This window comes from Rhincodon typus, chromosome 11 (genome assembly GCF_021869965.1).
Source record: "Rhincodon typus isolate 14 chromosome 11, sRhiTyp1.1, whole genome shotgun sequence".
Classification (NCBI taxonomy): Eukaryota; Metazoa; Chordata; class Chondrichthyes; order Orectolobiformes; family Rhincodontidae; genus Rhincodon; species Rhincodon typus.
The window spans coordinates 14,378,930-14,396,992 of record NC_063342.1 but is presented as its reverse complement, the minus strand read 5'-3'; the positions used below and the strand labels follow the sequence as shown (position 1 = coordinate 14,396,992).

At 44.2% G+C, this 18,063-nt stretch overlaps 1 protein-coding gene across 1 annotated transcript in view; it reads right to left on the bottom strand.

The window, feature by feature from the left end:
* Positions 1-15,528, bottom strand: part of LOC125484407 (transmembrane protease serine 2-like) — a 98,562-nt gene extending 83,034 nt beyond the window's left edge. Inside the window, exons 1-4 of the mRNA XM_048603029.1 lie at positions 15,380-15,528; positions 10,646-10,894; positions 5,534-5,608; positions 1,441-1,600 (exon numbers count right to left, since the gene is read on the bottom strand). Of these exons, the coding sequence (XP_048458986.1) occupies positions 1,441-1,600; positions 5,534-5,554 (181 nt within the window). The 5' untranslated portion in view covers positions 5,555-5,608; positions 10,646-10,894; positions 15,380-15,528. The remainder of the gene's footprint in view (positions 1-1,440; positions 1,601-5,533; positions 5,609-10,645; positions 10,895-15,379) is intronic.
* Positions 15,529-18,063: the final 2,535 nt, after the last annotated feature.

Below are 18,063 nucleotides of genomic sequence, written 5' to 3'. Positions count from 1 at the left end.
CAAGCAGCATCATAGGAGCAGAAAGGCTATGATGCTGCTTGGCCTGCTGTGTTCATCCAGCCCTGCACCTTGTTGTCTCAATATTTCAAGTTCAATATGACTCTTCTTCAGAACTGAAAGGGGTTGGAAAATGGTGTCTCTATGCTGTAGACAGACGGGACAGATGAAAAAGTGAAACAAATTGTGAGGGTGACCTGAGCCGAAGTTAAAAGTGTTGCTGATAGTGGTGACGGAAAGATAGAAATGTAAGAAGCGTGTGAATGAAGGAGAGAATGGGTCTGCTCTGCTAAGAAATGTCAACAAGACACAAGTAAGGCACAAAAACAGAAGTTGCCAGAAAAGCTCAGCAGGCCTGACAGCAACTGTGAAGAAAAACTCAGAGTTAACATTTCGGATCCAGTGATCCTTCCTCAGAACATCAGTTAACTCTGATTTTTCTTGACAGATGCTGCCAGACCTGCTGGGCTTTCCCAGCAACTTCTGTTTTTGTTCCTGATTCGCAGCATTCGCAGTTCTTTTGGTCTGTGTGTGTGTCTGCATGTTTGCCGGATGGGGGGTAGGGAGGAGGGTTTGGGAAGTGGGGGGAGGTGGTAAGGAGAGGATGCGATTAGAAGATTGAGAAAAATTAAGGATACAGAGGCTCTGAAGTGGTGGAATTCAATTTTGAGTGATAGAAGCTGTAAGGTGCCTAAGCAGAAAATGAGCTTGCATTGTGTTTCTTTCCAACATTGTAGCAGACCCAGAATAGGCATGTTAGCGTGAGATTTTTTTTTTATTCACGCATGGGACATGCGTGCTTCTGGGTAGGCCAGCCTTTATTACCCAACCCTAATTTCCCAGAGGGCAGTTAAGAGCCAACCACATTGCTGGAGTCACATTGAGGCCAGGTCAGGTAAGGACAGCAGAAGGACATTTATAAATCAGATGGGTGTTTCTGACAATCAACAATGGATTGATGGTCATCATTAGAACTTTAATTCCAGATTTTTTTATTGAATTCAAATTCCACCATCTGCCATGGCATGATTTGAACCCAGGTCCCCGGAACATTAGTTGAGCTTCTGGATTAATAGTCTAACAATAATACTACTGAGCTATTGACTCCCCAGTCAAGATGGTTATTGTGATGGCAAGGGCCTGGGGTCTTTCCTATGATGAAAGTGGAGATCGCCATTCAGGAAAGAGATTTAGGATGCCCTGAGACTGTGAATGTTGCATCACACTCTCAGTATCCCACACAATTTCAGCCGAGGTTAGACCAAGGTCCATGATTTGCTTGCATACTGATATTTGACTGTATCTCCAGGGTATAGTAAAACTGTCCCATACCAGCCATGAGAAGGGAAGAGTTTTCCATTCTGTCATTATCAGAGATGCACACAACCATCTATAGGAGCAAATACTGAGGGAGGAATTAATCCAGGAGGAAGCAGTTCATACCTGGCACAGGAACAAAACTTTTCTGATTGAATGATCGAGTCCCATACATTGGAGGTTCATAGACATTGTAGGTTGGTGAGAGATGTTGATTGGATGCATACTCGTGAAATAGATGATGAGTACTGTGTGAATATTTCGAATTCAAGTAGGGGTTTCTTTCCTGGAATAGAAACGTCTTCAGGTAAAAAGGATTTTAGTGTCAATTTTTCCCCCAACTACCAAATCCTGTTCATTTAGTTATCACAGTATCAGAGCACACATTTTCTGTGAGGTACACAATTGAGTGATCATTTTGTCGGTGTTCACTGATGTGCCACACAAACACAGATCCAAGCTCAGCTCTCCACAGTTCCCAAGCCGCACCTTCCAAGAGCAAGGAAGCTCTGGGTCAGGGATTACTCCAGGTCGTGGGCAGGCACTGGAAACGTTAGAGTGTGGAGTGAAGACTCAGAGAGTTTCTTGTTGCAAAGAGGGTTTCTGATAGTGGGGGGACGAGGGGCCACTGTTGGTAGAGGAGGGTATTTTCAGTGCAGGAGAGGGCATTGGTAGTCAATGGAGTGTGCACTGACACTGGATAGGGAGACTTGAGAGTGGATGGGTGAGTGGTGAGGGGAAACATTGACAGTAGGGTGGGGAGGAGGGACAGGTGAGAGGTATTAGGACTGGGGCTCCCCATGGCACACTCTGAGCACAGATATTTGGGGAGGGAGCAAAACCCAGAGGCACTAGATCTATGGAGTGCGGCAGTTGGGAAAGTGGAGTGAGACATCAGTCAACTCAACCATGCTGCTATGAAATGACAGACCAGAACTGAAGGGCAGAATGGCCTACTCCTGCTCCTATTCCTCATCTTCCTGTGTTTTATGAGCGATTACTGGTAGCACTGAGAGGACACTGACAATAGAAGGAGGGAGCACTGATAGTGGCGTTGGTTGATGCAGAAACACTGGCAGTTGGTGGGTGGAGGGAACATTGGCACCATGCCGAGCGGCATCGAATTTGGGAAGAGAGGCACCACATTTAGTTAGTGTGCATCCCTTCTTTTAGAAATGTATGAAGGAGTTTGGAGGTTACACAGTATGGAAACAGGTCAGTCAGCCTAAACAACCAACATCAGCATTATTCCCACACACAATTAACCAGTTACAGATACATAGAGTCATAGAGCTGTACAAACTGGCCCATGCCGACCAGATATCCTAAATCAATTTAGTCCCATTTGCCAGCATTTGGCCCATATCCCTCTAAACCCTTCCCATTTATATACCCATCCAGATGCCTTTTAAATGTTGCAATTGTATCAGCCTCCACCACTTCCTCTGGCAGCTCATTCCATACGTGCACCACCCTCTGCATGAAAAAGTTGCCCCTTAGGTCCCTTTTAAATCTTTCCCCTCTCACCTTAAATCTATGCCTTCTAGTTTTGACTTCCCCACCCCAGTGAAAAGACCTTGTCTATTGTCTTTAACTGCACCCCTCATGATTTTGTAAACCTCTATAGGCTCACCCCTCAGCCTCTGATGCTCCAGAAAAAATAGCCCCAGCCTATTCAGTCTGTCCACATAGATCAAACCCTCCAATCCCAGCAACATCCTTGTAAATATTTTCTGAACCCTTTCAAGTTTCACAACTTCCTTCCTGTAACAGGGAGACCAGAATTGAATGCAGTTGAAGTCTACATTCACCTGTTTGTACAAAATCTTTATGCACCTTAACTCATCATAAATCATTGTTGACATTTCACAAGTCTCTGTGTGAGATAATATCAGCAATGAATGGATTCAGTTATGAGGAAATGCTAGAGAAAGCAAGCCTCTGTTTGTTAAAACAGAGAAGATTAAGGTGAGATTTGATCGAAAAGTCAAAATTGTGATTTTTTTAATAAGGAAGTGGACCACATTATTTAACTGAGCGAATGACTAAAGGTGATGAATTCAAGACAATTGCCTTATGGAAGTAAGGAGATTATTTTTCAGAATCTATCGTGGTGTTTAATAATGAATTGGACACTCACTTCTAGAGAACATAAAAACATAGAAAATAGAGACAGAAGTAGGACATTCGGCCCTTTGAGCCTGTTCTGCCATTCATGAAGATACGAAAATACGACATGATACAGTACAATGAAAAGCCTAGGACATGGAACATTGTGGATAATTTTAGGCTGTTTGTGGAAGCTATCCCTTTTTTCCCTATGTGCTCAGCTCTGTGGCCAATTTGTTATGAACCACTTTCAGACAAACGTTTTAAGAGCATATCCCAGTAACCACACATAAAGATCAGGCCTCAGGTTCGATTGGTATAACTTGCTCTGCATTCCATGAGCCACGTTATTTATTTTAAACTGGCAAATCTCTCATCGATGGCAGCAGCTGGAAGGTTAGTGCCAGGAGGGACATACAGTAGCAACAAAGGAGCAACAGATACGTTAGAGTCAGGGGAACTACACAGGCCCCTCCAGCAACGCTCAAAGTACACAGAGATGGAAGTTGAAATCCCTTCTGGAAGTGGCCAAAAGGCCGGGAAAAGTGAATTGTGGAGGAAAAGGGAGGAATCAAATCAGAAAAAGACACCTCTGCAATCCTCCTCATACAAGGGCTTGAGACATTTTGATGGAGCTCCTCCCCTAATCACGCCACTTCTCCTCAGATTTGCTGCTGATGGATTCAAGAGCGAAGGGCCACAGCCTGTGATTGGAGAAGCAGTGCCCGGGTGAGCAAGTCTGCCAGGCAAGGCCGAGGTAGGGTAAGAAGGAGTGTCTTCAGTAAGGGGTCCGGAGGGAGTCTGGGGGGAGTGCAGGGTGGCACAGTGGCTCAGTGGCTAGCACTGCAGCCTCACAGCGCCAGGGACCCGGGTTCAATTCCATCCTCAGGTGACTGTCTGTGTGGAGTTTGCACATTCTCCCTGTGTCTGTGTGGGTTTCCTCCGTGTGCTCCGGTTTCCTCCCACAGTCAAAAGGTGTGCAAACTAGGTGGATTGGCCATGCTAAATTGCCCGTAGTGTTCAAGGATGTGTAGATTAGGGGCGTGGGTCTGGGTGGGATGCTCTGAGAATCAGCAGGGACTTGTTGGGCCATATGGCCTCTTTCCACACTAGGGATTCTATTAAAAAATGAATCTTCAAGCTCAGAGGGATGGGAGGGGTTATTTTATTCATTCATGGGATGAGGACATTGCCGGCTAAGCCAGCATTTATTGCCCATTCCTAATTGCCCAGAGGACATTACTGTGGGTCTGGAGTCACATATAGGCCAGATCGGGTGAGGATAGCGGTTTCCTTTCCTAAGGGACATTAGCGAACCAAATTTTTTTTTTTTGGTAATCGACAATGGATTTGTAGTCATCATTAGACACAATTCCAGACATTTATCAAATTCAAATTCCACCATCAGCCATGGCAGGATTTGAACCTGAGTCCCCAGCAAGTGCCAGACAAGGCTCAGGGCAGAGAGTGAATCTGCAGGGCAAAGGCCCTGGGAGTAGAGAGAGTCTGTTAGGCAGGACTTGGGGCAATAGAGTCTCTCGACAAGGCCTCGCTGGGCAGGGAGAATGAGTCTGCAGAGTGAAGTAAGGAGTACAGGCTAAGGGTAGCAAGCCTAATTGGGGATGAAGGGGCATGACTGCATAGGGTGAGATCAGTTGGGAGTGGGCAGTAGACAGTTTCCCTGGCAAGGCTGGCGGGGAAGGATCTGACAATGGAGGCAAGAAGTGAATAGCTTGAAAGATGGGAGTCAGGTCACTACATATAGGCCATAGCAGCTGCTTAAGAATCCCTGAGGTTCAGGCTTTGCCTGTGATTTAACAGAGGGGCCCTGAAACACACTTTACAAGTTAAGGAACCTTACATGTCTTTTAAACAGCCACTAGGCGCAACTAAGAAATAGCTCAGATATCTTTCAACCATGTATGGGGGCCAGGCCCTAATGCCACCTGCTTTGTAAAGCTTAATTTCTACCAGCATGCTTCTACCTCGGGCTGGAGGCAAGAAGATTAAAAGTGCAGAAACTAAAGAAGGATAGACATGTAAACCCAGGTGTAGCCCTGTGAAAAGATTACACAAATATGATTTCTAGTTCATATAAGGTTGTACTTACTGCATAATTGATGAAAGACATGTTTCAACGAATTCAGAACTGTTTGGCCCCAAGTCTTTCAACACTTGATGGAATCTGAAACGTAGAAAAAGAAACTGTTTTATGAGGAGAGGTTATCAATTAAGACAATACCAGAACTGGCAACTCCTTAACTTTAATGGTACATCATCTATTCACTCAAGAGGAGGCCCAACAGGGGAATTCAATCCAAAATGATTGTATCTCCAGGGAGTAAAGGTCCCTTTAAGTCATTCAGGCTAGTTGGATATCAAAGCAGCAATAACATTCCAAATAAAAGATCATTTTAAAGTAACAATCAACTGAGTTGACATGGCTGCTACCTCTCTATGGTTAATTCAGGATTACCATCACATAATAATAAATCTTAAGAAATTCCCATCAATGGAGATCACTTGCAACAATCCTTTAGTCTTTTTTCCCTCTTCCAGTTTGGATGCATCTCTCCCTTGCCATCCCTCCCTTCTCTCTTTCTATATTATATATTGAATGCTATTGAGCGCTGTTGGGGTTTATATTAACTGCAGCAAAACATTGTCATGACAGGATTGATTGACAGATTTGATTGATTGTAGTCACAGGAACCTGAGTACAGTGAAAAGCTGTGTTTTGCGAACAGTACAGTCAGATCATAGCAAACAAGGACTTCAGGATCATAGGGGTGCTTGTACAGAGCCAGGCATATAAGGTTATGGCTGCACACGGTGTACTCAAAACAAGATCAATATTAACAAGATCAACATTATTTGAAGTTAAGGAGTCTATTCAACAATCTAATAAGGGCAGAGAAAAAGCTGCTCTTGAACCTATTGGTACGCGTATTTTAGCTTCTGTATCTTCTGCCCGATGGAATACATTGTAGGAGAGCATTACTACCAGGGCAAGAGGTATCTTTGATGATGTTGGCAGCCTTTCTGCGGCATGTAAATAGAGTCCATGGATGGAAGGTTGGCTTCCGTGATGGTCTGGGCTGTGCCCACCACCTTCTGTAGTTTCTTGCAGTCCTGGGCAGAGCAATTGCTGTACCAGGCTGTTATGCAGCCGGACAGTACGTTTCTCATGCTGGATCTGTAAAAGTTGTAAGGGTCCTTATGGACCTGCCGAATTTTAGATTTTTAAATTTTAGATTTAGATTTTGGATTTTATTGTCACTTGTACTCTAGTACAGAAGTATAGACGTACAGTGAAAAGTGTATAATGTCGTCACAATTGGTCGTCACAATTGGCACTTAGGTACCAAGTTACCTAGGTACAAAAAAGCTTAGGACCCAACACGAGCTGCTGAGAGACCAGGCCGGGACCCAACACGAGCTGCTGAGAGGCCAGGCTGATACCCACCAAGAGACCAAAAGGGAGGAAAAAAGAGAACAAAATGGGAAAAAAGAAGGAAACAGAAGAAGTGGAGGATTCTGGTTAGAGTGTCCTGCTTTGCCACCATCTTGACCAGAAATACTGGAAATCTGAAACCAATTGACGAAGAAGAGGCATTATTGTGCCTTCTTAACCATCGCATCTGCTTGGGAGGTCCAGGACATGTTGTTGGTTATCATCACTCCTAGGAAATTGACAATGTCAATCCTCTCTACCTCAGCTCCATTGATGTAGATAGGGGCGTGACCTCTTCCTTTCTTCCCGAAGTCAATCATCAGTTCTTTTGTTTTGTCAACATTGAGAGAGAGATCATTATCATTGGACCATGACACCAAACACTCGATCTTCTTCCTGTATTCTGAATCATCATTGTTTGATATCCGTCCTACCACATTGGTGTCATCAACAAACGTGTAGATGGCATTTGTTTGGAATTTTTCTACATAGTTATGGGTGTACATGGCTGAGAATGCATCCTTGGGGGGCTCCAGTGTTGAGGGTTATCGTGGAAGAGGTGCAGTTGTCTTTTTTCATTGATTGCGGTCTGTGGGTCAGGAAGCCGAGGATCCAGTTGCAGAGGGCAGTACCAAGACCCAGGCCTCAGAATTTTGAGATTGGGCTGGTAGAGATTATGGTGTTGAAGGCTGTAGGCGATGAGATGTAGTCAATGAGTAGGAGCTGCATTCAATGTGTAGGAGACTAACATAGGTGCCCTTGTTATTGAGATGTTCCAGGGATAAGTGTAGGGCTAGGGAAATAGTGTCTGCCGTGGACATGTTTCGCCAATAGGCAAATTGTAGGGGATTGAGGCTGGAGTTGATGTGGGCCATGACCAGCCTCTCAAAGCACTTCATGATTATTGAGGTCAGAGCCACTGGGCGGTAGTCATTAAGGCACACTGCATGTGTTTCTTAGGTACTGGGAAGATAGTGGTCTTCTTGAAGCAGGTGGGGACTTCAGCTTGCAGGAAGGAGAGGATGAAGATGTCAGTGAATACCTCCGCCAGTTGGTCCACACAGGATCTGAGTGCTCGGCCAGACACTCCATCCAGGCCCGTCACTTTCCTTGGGTTGACTCCTGGGAAGATTGACCTGACGTCTGCAGCAGTGTCAGAGGGAATAGGTGTGTCTGAGACTGTTGGGGCAGGTAACACCGCACCGCTGGCATTCTGCTCGAGCTGAGCATAGAAAGCATTGAGCGCATCAGGGAGGGATGTGTTTTTGTCCACTATCTTGGTCTGCTTCATTTTGTATCCCAACATGTTGTATAGGCCTTGCCACAGGCAGCGGGTGTCCATATGGTTGGTTTGGGCCTCTAATTTGGTCCGGTACTGCCTCTTGGCTTCTCTGAGATAGTAGGAACTGCCGATGCTGGAGTCTGAGATAAAAAGGTGTAGAGCTGAATGAACACAGCAGGCCAAGCAGCATCAGAGGAGCAGGAAAGCTAACGTTTCAGGTTTGGACCCTTCTTCAGAAACTCATGGCACTACTTTCTGTGTTGGGTCCTCATGTTTCAACTTGCGCTTGAAAGCTGGGAGGAGGAATACAGCGTTGTGATCTAATTTTCCAAAGTGCAGATGGGGTATGGAGAGGTAGGCATCAGTGATCAAGGATGTTCGGTTCTCTGGTGGGGCAGGGGGACATATTGGTGATATTTTGGTAGCACCCTCTTTGAGGTCAGTTTGGTTGAAGTCGGCATCCACAATGAAAAAAGACTTCGGGGAATTTAATCCGAAGACTATTGATTGCTGAATTAAGACCATATGGTTTCCTGTCTCCAGCAGCCTGGCTCTAACTCAGCAGCAGAAACAAGCGCTGTCACATGACATTCAATGTTGATGGTCTCAAGGACTCTGCAAAGAACGATCCCCTCAGCACCTCAAAGCCAACCTGATAATGGCCATTGAGTAGAGACCACAGATTATCTACAGTGTGGGGCCTGACTTCATAGCCAGCGCAAACAGTTCCTGTGAGATTTCACCATCTGGAAACACCAAGACTCGTTTTACATAAACAACCTGGAGACCCAGGGGCTACAAATCGCAGGCACCACCAGAACACTTTCTAATGTGTTTCTCAAAAGAAGCAAATGCAGAGTGAGGAAAAACCTAAGGTAGAGGGAATGCACTGCCTGGAACTGTGGTGGACACAGGTTAAACCAGGGTGTTCAAGAGGACATTGGATGATTATATAAAGAGAACCAGTGTGCAGGGTCATGTGGAAAAGCAGGAGTTTCACATGAAAACAAGCTGCTCAGACAGCCAGTGCAGAAACATAGAAAATACAAGCAGGAGGAGGCCATTTGGCCCTTCAAGCCTGCTCTGCTATTCACTATGATCATGGCTGATCATCCAACTCAAGAGTCTGTTCCTGCTTTTCCCCCATATCCTTTGATCCCTTTAGCCTCATGTGCAATAACCAACTCCTTCTTAAAATCATACTGTTTTCTGTGGTGGCAAATTTCACAGGCTCACGGCTCTCTGGGTGCAGGAATTTCTCCTCATCAGCCCTAAATGTCATTTCCACCTGACAAAGGAGCAGAAATCCAAAAGCTTGTGATTTCAAATAAACCTGTTGGACTATAACCTGGTGTCGTGTGATTTCTGACTTTGCCCTCTCCAGTCCACCACCAGCACCTTCACATCAGTCCTAAATGGTTTGCCATGGGTCCTTAGGTTGTATTCCCTGGTTCTGAACTCTCACCAACTCTTCTCCATGTTCCTTGCAGCAACTTCCCACCCATATCCACTGGCGTTTCACTGGAGGGGAGCTTCTCTACAGGATGAGTGGAAATTGCACGACCCGCATTGCTTCCAGTCCAGAACCAAGACCATCTTGATGTCTGTCATCGAGCTGAGGTAAACAGGCAATCCTTGTGTGTTCCCACTCGAAAGCTGAGCTGCATATCATCATGGAAGCGTATGAGAGAACGGGTCTCAGGCTAAAATCCAGAAGACAAGGTCCTCTACCAGCAGAACAGTACGACACTGTCCCCTAACTATCAGCATCCACCTGGACAAGGTGGATCAATTCTCAGTGAGGACCTAAATTGTTGATGAAACTCAACATCCCTCCAGTGCAGCCTTTATCCATCTGAGAGACAGTGCTGAATGACAAAGACTTCAGCCTTGCATCAGGCTCATGTCTTACTGAGCTGTAACGTGACTTGCCCTTCTGTATGCATTGGCAGCATGGACAATGTGCAGCAAGGTCTCAGTTCTTTGCAGGAATAACTACAGCAATGCTTCCACCAAACCCTGCAAATCCACTGGCACGATATTGCTGCGAATATTCGCTGCAATATCAGTGCCCTCATTCAGGCCAACGTCCCCAACATTTAAGCACTGGAAGTGTGTGAGTGTGTGTGTTTCTGTGTGTGTGTGTATGTGTGAGTGTGTGTGTCTGTGTCTGTGTGTGCGCGAGTGTGTGTGTCTGTGTGTGCGCGTGCGTGTGCGCGCGCGGGTTTGTGTGTATGTGTGTGTCTGTGTGAGTGTGTGTGTGTGTGTGTGTCCTGAGGAGCTCCCTGACAAGAAGAGAATTCTTCATCCCTTCTTCCATTTTTAACAAATCTCTCTCTCTCTCTCTGTCTCTCTCTCTGTGTCTGCCCACCACTCCCCCTCCACCCCCCCTCCACCCCTCTCCTCCCCATCTCTCCTTCCTGGCCTTTCTCCTCTCTCTCTCCAAAAGATTGCTCCATCTTCAGTGCTTCTGAGTTCTAAGTTACCTGTGGCAGAATGTAGTCAATGAATCATTGTGAACCATTAACTTTCTGGCTCCTGCTTGTTGGGTTTATCCTTCTCAAATGTCTGTTGCCCCTCTTTCAGGCCAGTGCATTGATGCTTTTATTCTTTTCATCCCTTGGTGATGATTGGTACTCCCTCGCCCAACATCAATATTTCATGGATTTTCAGTCACTTCTTCCCATCCTGTCTTCTCATCATGGCTAGAAGTCAACAGTGCTTGAAATCTGTCACTGTAAAAAACAGCATAATATAAAAACAGAGAGATCGGGGGAGAGATACGTCCAGAAAGAAAAGGAATAAAGAACAAAAGTTGATCAGCCTAATTCCCCCTTTTTACATTTTAGCACAAATGTGTAATTGTCAGATGATGACAGGAATGAATTAAACTCATGTTTCAATGATTTATGCAGGGAGGAAGTTAGCTTAGTGGGTATGTGGGGAGTGCCATGAGAGTTGATTGGGAATGAATACACCACAGGATGTTTTGAAAGATAAGGAAGTCTTCTTGAGCAGACTAATCGTGAGAAAGATGACTAGATAGTGAAACAATAATCAAGGGGGAATGAAATAAATTATTGAGAAAAATAAAATGGTGAGGTACACACGTAAGGAACTGTGTCAGTGAAATTATTTTCATCTGTGCAAAGTCCAATGGATACACTTCATTATTTAAGGTATTGATTCTTACCTCCTGGTGACTGCTTTCCCACGGTTGCAACGTAGCTCCCAATCTGGAAACTGGTATTGATATCAACTGGTCCTTTGTGACCTTCGGACGACTGGGATATGTCACAATGGTGGCCTGATGTCAATGAGGTGCCTCCAGCAGTTACTGCCTATGCGCTGTCACTGCTTATATAAACACTGCCGCTATGACCCTACCAGGTCATTGAGATTCCCCAATTACTAATGGTTTCAGAACGGACACCTCAAAACGTTAGCCTCCTGGGTGAGGAGGGATGAACAGGCTCCCCTTCTATATTCACTCACCTTTCTGGTTGATTATAACATGGTTCATTTGAAAAGGTTCCTATCCCTGCTGCTACCTTTCTCCCAGACACATTTTAAAAGGAGCCAATTTAATTAGGCTTTCTTCAGGTAACAAAGACTGAGTTTATTAATTACTTAATGCAAGAAAAAATGCAAACACAACACACGTGCAAGACAGGTTAGAAATAAGAGATGAGTCCAAAAAGATAAACGTCTTTTAAAGATAGGTACGGATCAGTCTCTGAATTGGTTGTGAAGTGCAGATAGTCGAACATTGTAGCTATTCCAGGGAAGATTATTGGCATTATTGACATGGGTCAGTAAACAGTTGGCTTCATGTTCTTTGATAACAAAGTGTAGAGCTGGAGGAAGACAGCAGGCCTGACAACATCAGGGAAAGGGTCCAGAAGGGTCCCGACCCGAAACGTCAGCTTTCCTGTTCCTCTGATGCTGCCAGGTCTGCTGTGTTCCTCCAGCTCCACACTTCGTTACCTCCAACTCCAGCATCTGCAGTTCTTGCTATCTCACATTCTTTGGTTTTGCAGTTTAGTTGAGATTCTGTAGTTCTGTGTATGTCAACTATGGTTGAATCTCAGCATTCAGGGTGAGACAGTGTCCTTTGATTTCCTGATTTCTAACTGGTTTGCAACACTTGGAGTTAGAGAAGGTCTTTCCCTGGAACACAGGAGCAACCAGGGGATAGTTCTTTGACAGAAAACTAGTGTTTGAATGCAGGTTGGTGCACATGAGAGCATTCGATCTACCCCAGTACAGTTTAAACTGGCTTTTTGACCCCTATCCTTGTATATTCTTTAAAAGGAAAAAACACAAAATGTGACTGCATTTGGGACATAAGCCCTAGGGGATAACTTACTGTTGAACAGGGTTCATCAGACTCTTATTATCATTGATGCCACAATCCAGTCTGTTTGAAGTTTCTTTGACACCTCTAAGTGCTGAATGTGTGATGTTCCATGAGCTTCACACAGGACATTTTTTTATTCATTCACGGAATGATTGATTTATTGTCATGTGTACCAAAATACAGTGAAAAGCTTTGTTTACAAGCGGTACAGGCAGATCATAGTAAGCAAAGATGTACAGATTAAAAAGATTTAGACAGAGGCATACAGGTTACATTGCACAGGATGTGCACTAGGCAAAATCAACATTAGCAAGATCAGCATTATTGGAGGCTAGAGAGTCCATTCATCAGTCTGATAAGTGCCAGGAAGAAGCTGTTCCTGAACCTGCTGGTGTGTGTGTTTAGGCTTCTATATCTTCTGCTTGATGGAAGAGGTTGTAGGAGATCATTACCAGGGTGCGATGATGGTCTTTGATGATGTTAGCAGACTTTCTGGGGCAGCAAGCCATGTAAATGGAGTCCATGGATGGGAGGTTGGCTTCTGTGATGGTCTGGGCTGTGCACACCACCTTCTGCAGTTTCTTACAGTCCTGGGCAGAGCAGTTGTCATACCAGCTCATTAGGCACCCGGACAGTATGCTTTCAATGGTGCATCTGTAGAAGTTGGTGAGGGACCTTATGGATATGCCAAATTTCCTGAGCTGCCTGAAGAAAAAGAGATGTTGTTGTGCCTTCTTGACTGTCACATCTATGTGGGAAGTCCAGGACAGGTTGTCGGTTATCGTCACTCCGAGGAACTTGATGCTTTTCACCCTCTCAACCTCAGTTCCGTTGATGTACACGGGAACATGCTCTCCTCCTTTCTTTCTGAAGTTAATGATCAGTTTTTACTTTGGCTAACGTTGAGACAGAGCCTACACAGAAGGGATTGTTGGCGGTGACACCAGGATGCAATGAGAATATCATAATCCTGGCTAACATCATCAGAGGCACCGAGAGAAACAGGAAGGAGCTCGCAGTTGTCTTTGTTGAGTTGGCTAAGGCACTTGACTTAATCGGACATATGCACATACTGAAAGTCTTGTATCGACCCTGGTTGCCAAAAGAATTCATCCAGTTTATCGGCGACCTGTACACTAACAATTCAGCAATAGTTGAAGGCAACCATTGCAGAACCAACCTAATAAAACATCCTTACAGGAGTCAAGCAGGGTGACTCTCAATTGCCAATATTGTTTAGTATCATTTGGATCGCTGACTAGGATAGTATTTATTGCCCATCCCTAATTGCCCAGAGGGCAGTTAAGAGTCAACCACATTGCTGTGGGTCTGGAGTCACAAGTAGGCCAGACCAGGTAAAGGATGGCTGTTTCCTTCCCAAAAGGACATTAGTGAACCAGATGGGTTTTTCCTGACATTTGACAACAAATTCATGGTCATCACAAGACTCTTAATTCCAGATTTTTTATTGAATTCAAATTCCACCATCTGTCACAGTGGCATTCAAACCCACGGTCTCAGAATATTACCTGGGTCTCTGGATTAACAGTCCAGAGACAGGGACAATACCAGTGGGCCATCACTTCCCTAAAAAGCTCGCGGTAGTGGCATTCAAACCCACACCTCTAGAGACTGGAACTTGAGATCGTTGTACAGTGAAAGGTCCAGCTCTTGGTATACAGACACATTACAGTCAGAGGCACTTCAGCGTCTGGGCTAATATTAAGCTATTCAGATACAACTAGTAGCTCCCTTCCATCAGCATGTCATGTTTCAAGTGGCCCCAGTTGCAGTGGATTCTGAGACCTTTATACCCCTCAGGTCACAGGCTATAATACAATAATGATATCATATACAAGTCTCTTAAATATACACCACTGCTAACTGACATAATACAACAAACTTCTATCTCACTAAATTACTGTATCAATATTACTAGCATTGGCTGGAGGACTAGGCTGGAGTTTTACAGACTATACCAGTAGGTGGTGACTGCTTGGCTTTCATTAGCAGATAATACTTCCATTTTGGAAGTTACCAATGTGAATCTGACAATGAGTAAATGCCAACAGGAGACAACAGAGCTCGAGTAGATTCTTATGTGGCAGCAGAATGCTCTGTAAAGGTTACAATACACAGGCTACCTTCAGAAGACATTAACAGAAATGATCAGCACAGCGTGTTTTAGAACATAGCGAACTTAGTTGAGAAAAATAAATTTCGCTCATAGAAGTTCAAAACTTTCCAGTTCATTACCTGCCCCATACCGAGGTGGGTGTGGCAGTGAGGTGGGCAAATTTCTGCCAGGATTATCTGCCCATACTTTGCCTTCGAAAACTGGTACAGCCAGCACTTTGGCTGGGAAGAGCAAAAGATCTCCAACTGAAGCACAACATTACGTTTTATGTGACACCACTGTTTTCGCAATTATTATCTTGCCTGGAATGTTATCCGAATTTCTTCCGGATTGTATGAGGGTAATTGTAAAACAATCTGCCCAGCAGGAACTGACAGATCAATTGCAAGGCTCAAATTAGTTTATTCTATTTAAAGTATGCAGAGAAGAATATTTGGCAGATATAACTGGATTTCCATCCTGGAAAGATAGGTTAAAATGGACTCCACCCAACATGAATTGCACAAGACATGTCCCAATCGATTCCTGATTAAATGCAATCTGTCTATGGCCTTGATACTTCAAAAGTAAGATGTCCAACTCAGTGGCTGCTGATTCTATCTGGAGAACAACGAGTTTTCTATGTATTATAATGTAAGGTTAACTACTTTGCATAATACCATGCCTCTTCTGACTCCCGCAATATGAAGCAAAGGACAAATTTTCAAAGCTGAAAGTAAAAACCTGAGAGAGGACCAGCCAAGAACATTTCAAGTGTGTTAACAAGGTTTAGAGCTGGATGAACACAGCAGGCCAAGCAGCATCAGAGGAGCAGGAAAGCTGACGTTTCGGGTCGAGACCCTTCTTCAGAAAATGTGCGTTGCTGTTTTCAATAATTCCGCCTCATAATAAAGTTGTTGTATTTATAACTTATGCCCTGGAAGGTGGGGCAAAGTGTTTGGAATGTGCACAGACATCTTTAAATAATTGAACACACCTTTTTAATTTATAACTCACATTGCCTAATATCCTGTTATGCTTTAGGTAGCTTTGCTGGGAGCTGTTCCAAAGTGTGCTTAAATAGAGCAATATATCCAACTTGTTTTTCTTTAAAGTTAATTGAGCCATGTCCTTTAAGTGAAATCTCATGTGACAGAAGTGTTTTCACTTTTTTTCTTCTCACTCCCTTCGCTGTTTCTCTCAAAAGCAAGACATTTCAACTGTCCTTCATCTTGTTTTTGAATCTATTGTCAGTCGCCTAGCCAGATATGAAAAAAAGTTTGCATTTGTATAGTGTCTTTCAGGATTTCCCATTTATATCCAGTTGGGTGTAGTTACTGCTGTGATGTGAGGAACTGTAGCAACCAAATTGTAGGCAGCAAGCTCTCACAAACAGCAGTTTGAGAACGACCAGATCATTTGTGCTTAAGAGGTGGACAATCATAATTTCTGACCAGGATTTAGGGGGATCATTCTCCTTCTTTACTTTGACCTAGTGCCATCAAATCTTTTACATCCATCCATGAGGGCATTGATGTCTCATCCCAAAGAAACTAACTCTGAGCATGCAGCCCTTCCTCAGTACAGCACATGGAGCCTCAGCGAAGAGTTCTGCGCTCAACTAATGCAGCTGAAAGTTTGCATTACACTGAACCCATCATTCTCAGATCAGATAAAGTACTAGGGGGAATTCCCCTCTCCTGGATCCCAACTCTGTACTTTAAACATAGGAGAACAGCCTTGCAGCTTTTTTTGTTTATTCATTTGTGGTGTCATAGCAACGTGGATATCACTGGCTGAGCAAGCATTTATTGCCCATCCCTAGTTACCTTTGAGAAGCTGATGGTGAACTGCTTTCTTGAACCATGCAGTCCAGTTTTTGAACAAGCGATGTTGAAGGAACAGCGACATATTTCCAAGTCAGGATGGTGAGTGGCTTGGAGGGGAACTTCAAGTTAACGATGTTCCCATGTATCTGCTGCCCTTGTCCTTCCAAATGGAAGTGGTTATGGTTTTGGAAGGTGCTATCTGTGGATCTTTGTCACACTTTAAATTGCTACACCGGCCATTGCTTTGTCTTTTCCCAACACAGTTTAAAAGGTGCATTTATTTGAAAGGGAGGGGAATGTTTGGCAGCAGTCTGGACAGGATAGCAACCCTTTCATATCTTTGTTGTTAGACTGGAATTGTATCACTAAGTTTCACCATTAACAAACTTGACTTTACAAGTCACTGAGTTAGGGAAACATTTTGTGAGGTTTGCAGCATTGCACTATTGAGATCACCCTCTTTATTGGCTTAACAAGGGGAAGGTGGAAACAATGGAACAAAATGAATCACGCAAAGACCAATTTCTGTGCTGCTGCCCTCATTATAGTTAGTGAAGAGATCTACTCATCCATAAAACTTAATATATCCCTTTTGGAAAGTACAGCAGTCTCCCCCCTCCATATTTATTCAGAGCCTTGCCTCTATTATCACCTGTGTCTTATAAGACAGAAACAGGCATTCAGCCCCACCAATCTATTCCAGTGTTTTGGCTTTGTGCAAGCTTATCAACTGAAGATAACAACAATGCAGACTGTCATCATTTCTTATTTTTCAAAATGATGGCTCTGGGGGAAGAATCTATCACTGGTGATGGAGAGAGCTGCTGTTTGGGCATCATAGCTGTAAGTCTCTAATGCTTCAGGTTGTCTCAAATGGGGAAATCCTAGATCCACTCCATGCCCTATCTCTATAATCCTGCATTTCCCCAAGGCTAATCCACCTAGTCTGCACATCCTTGGACACGACAGGGCAACTTAGCATGGCAATCCACCTAACCTGCACATCACTGGACTGTGGGAGGGAACCAGAACACCATGAGGAAACACACATAGACACAGGGAGAATGTGCAAACTCCACACGGACAGCTAGCCAAGGGTGGAATCGAACCCAACACCCTGTTGCTGTGAGGTAGCAGTGCTAACCACTGAGCCACCATGATCTTGGTGACATTGGCTTGAATCCCACAAAAGGCAGCTGATGGAAATTAAATTCAACTAATAAATCTAGAATGTAAATCTAGTCTCTGTGAAGAGATCATGGCAACGTTCAATTGTTGTACAAGCCCATCTGGTTCATTATTAAAGCCGTTTAGGGGAGGAAATCTCTCATCCTTACCTGGTCTGGTCTACATGTGACTCCACACCCATAGCAACATGGTTGACTGTTAACTGCCTTCTGAAATGGACTTACCAGTCAGTTCAAGGGTGATCAGGGATAGTCAACAATCATTGTACTTATCAGCAATAGCTACATCCCGTGAAATAATTTTCCTTAAAATGGCATATTGCATCTCTGATGCCAGTGTGAAGGTTAGGAAATGGGTAGAATTATGGTAAAGTGAGGAAGATCAATGAAGCATTGCATTTGGAGGGTGATT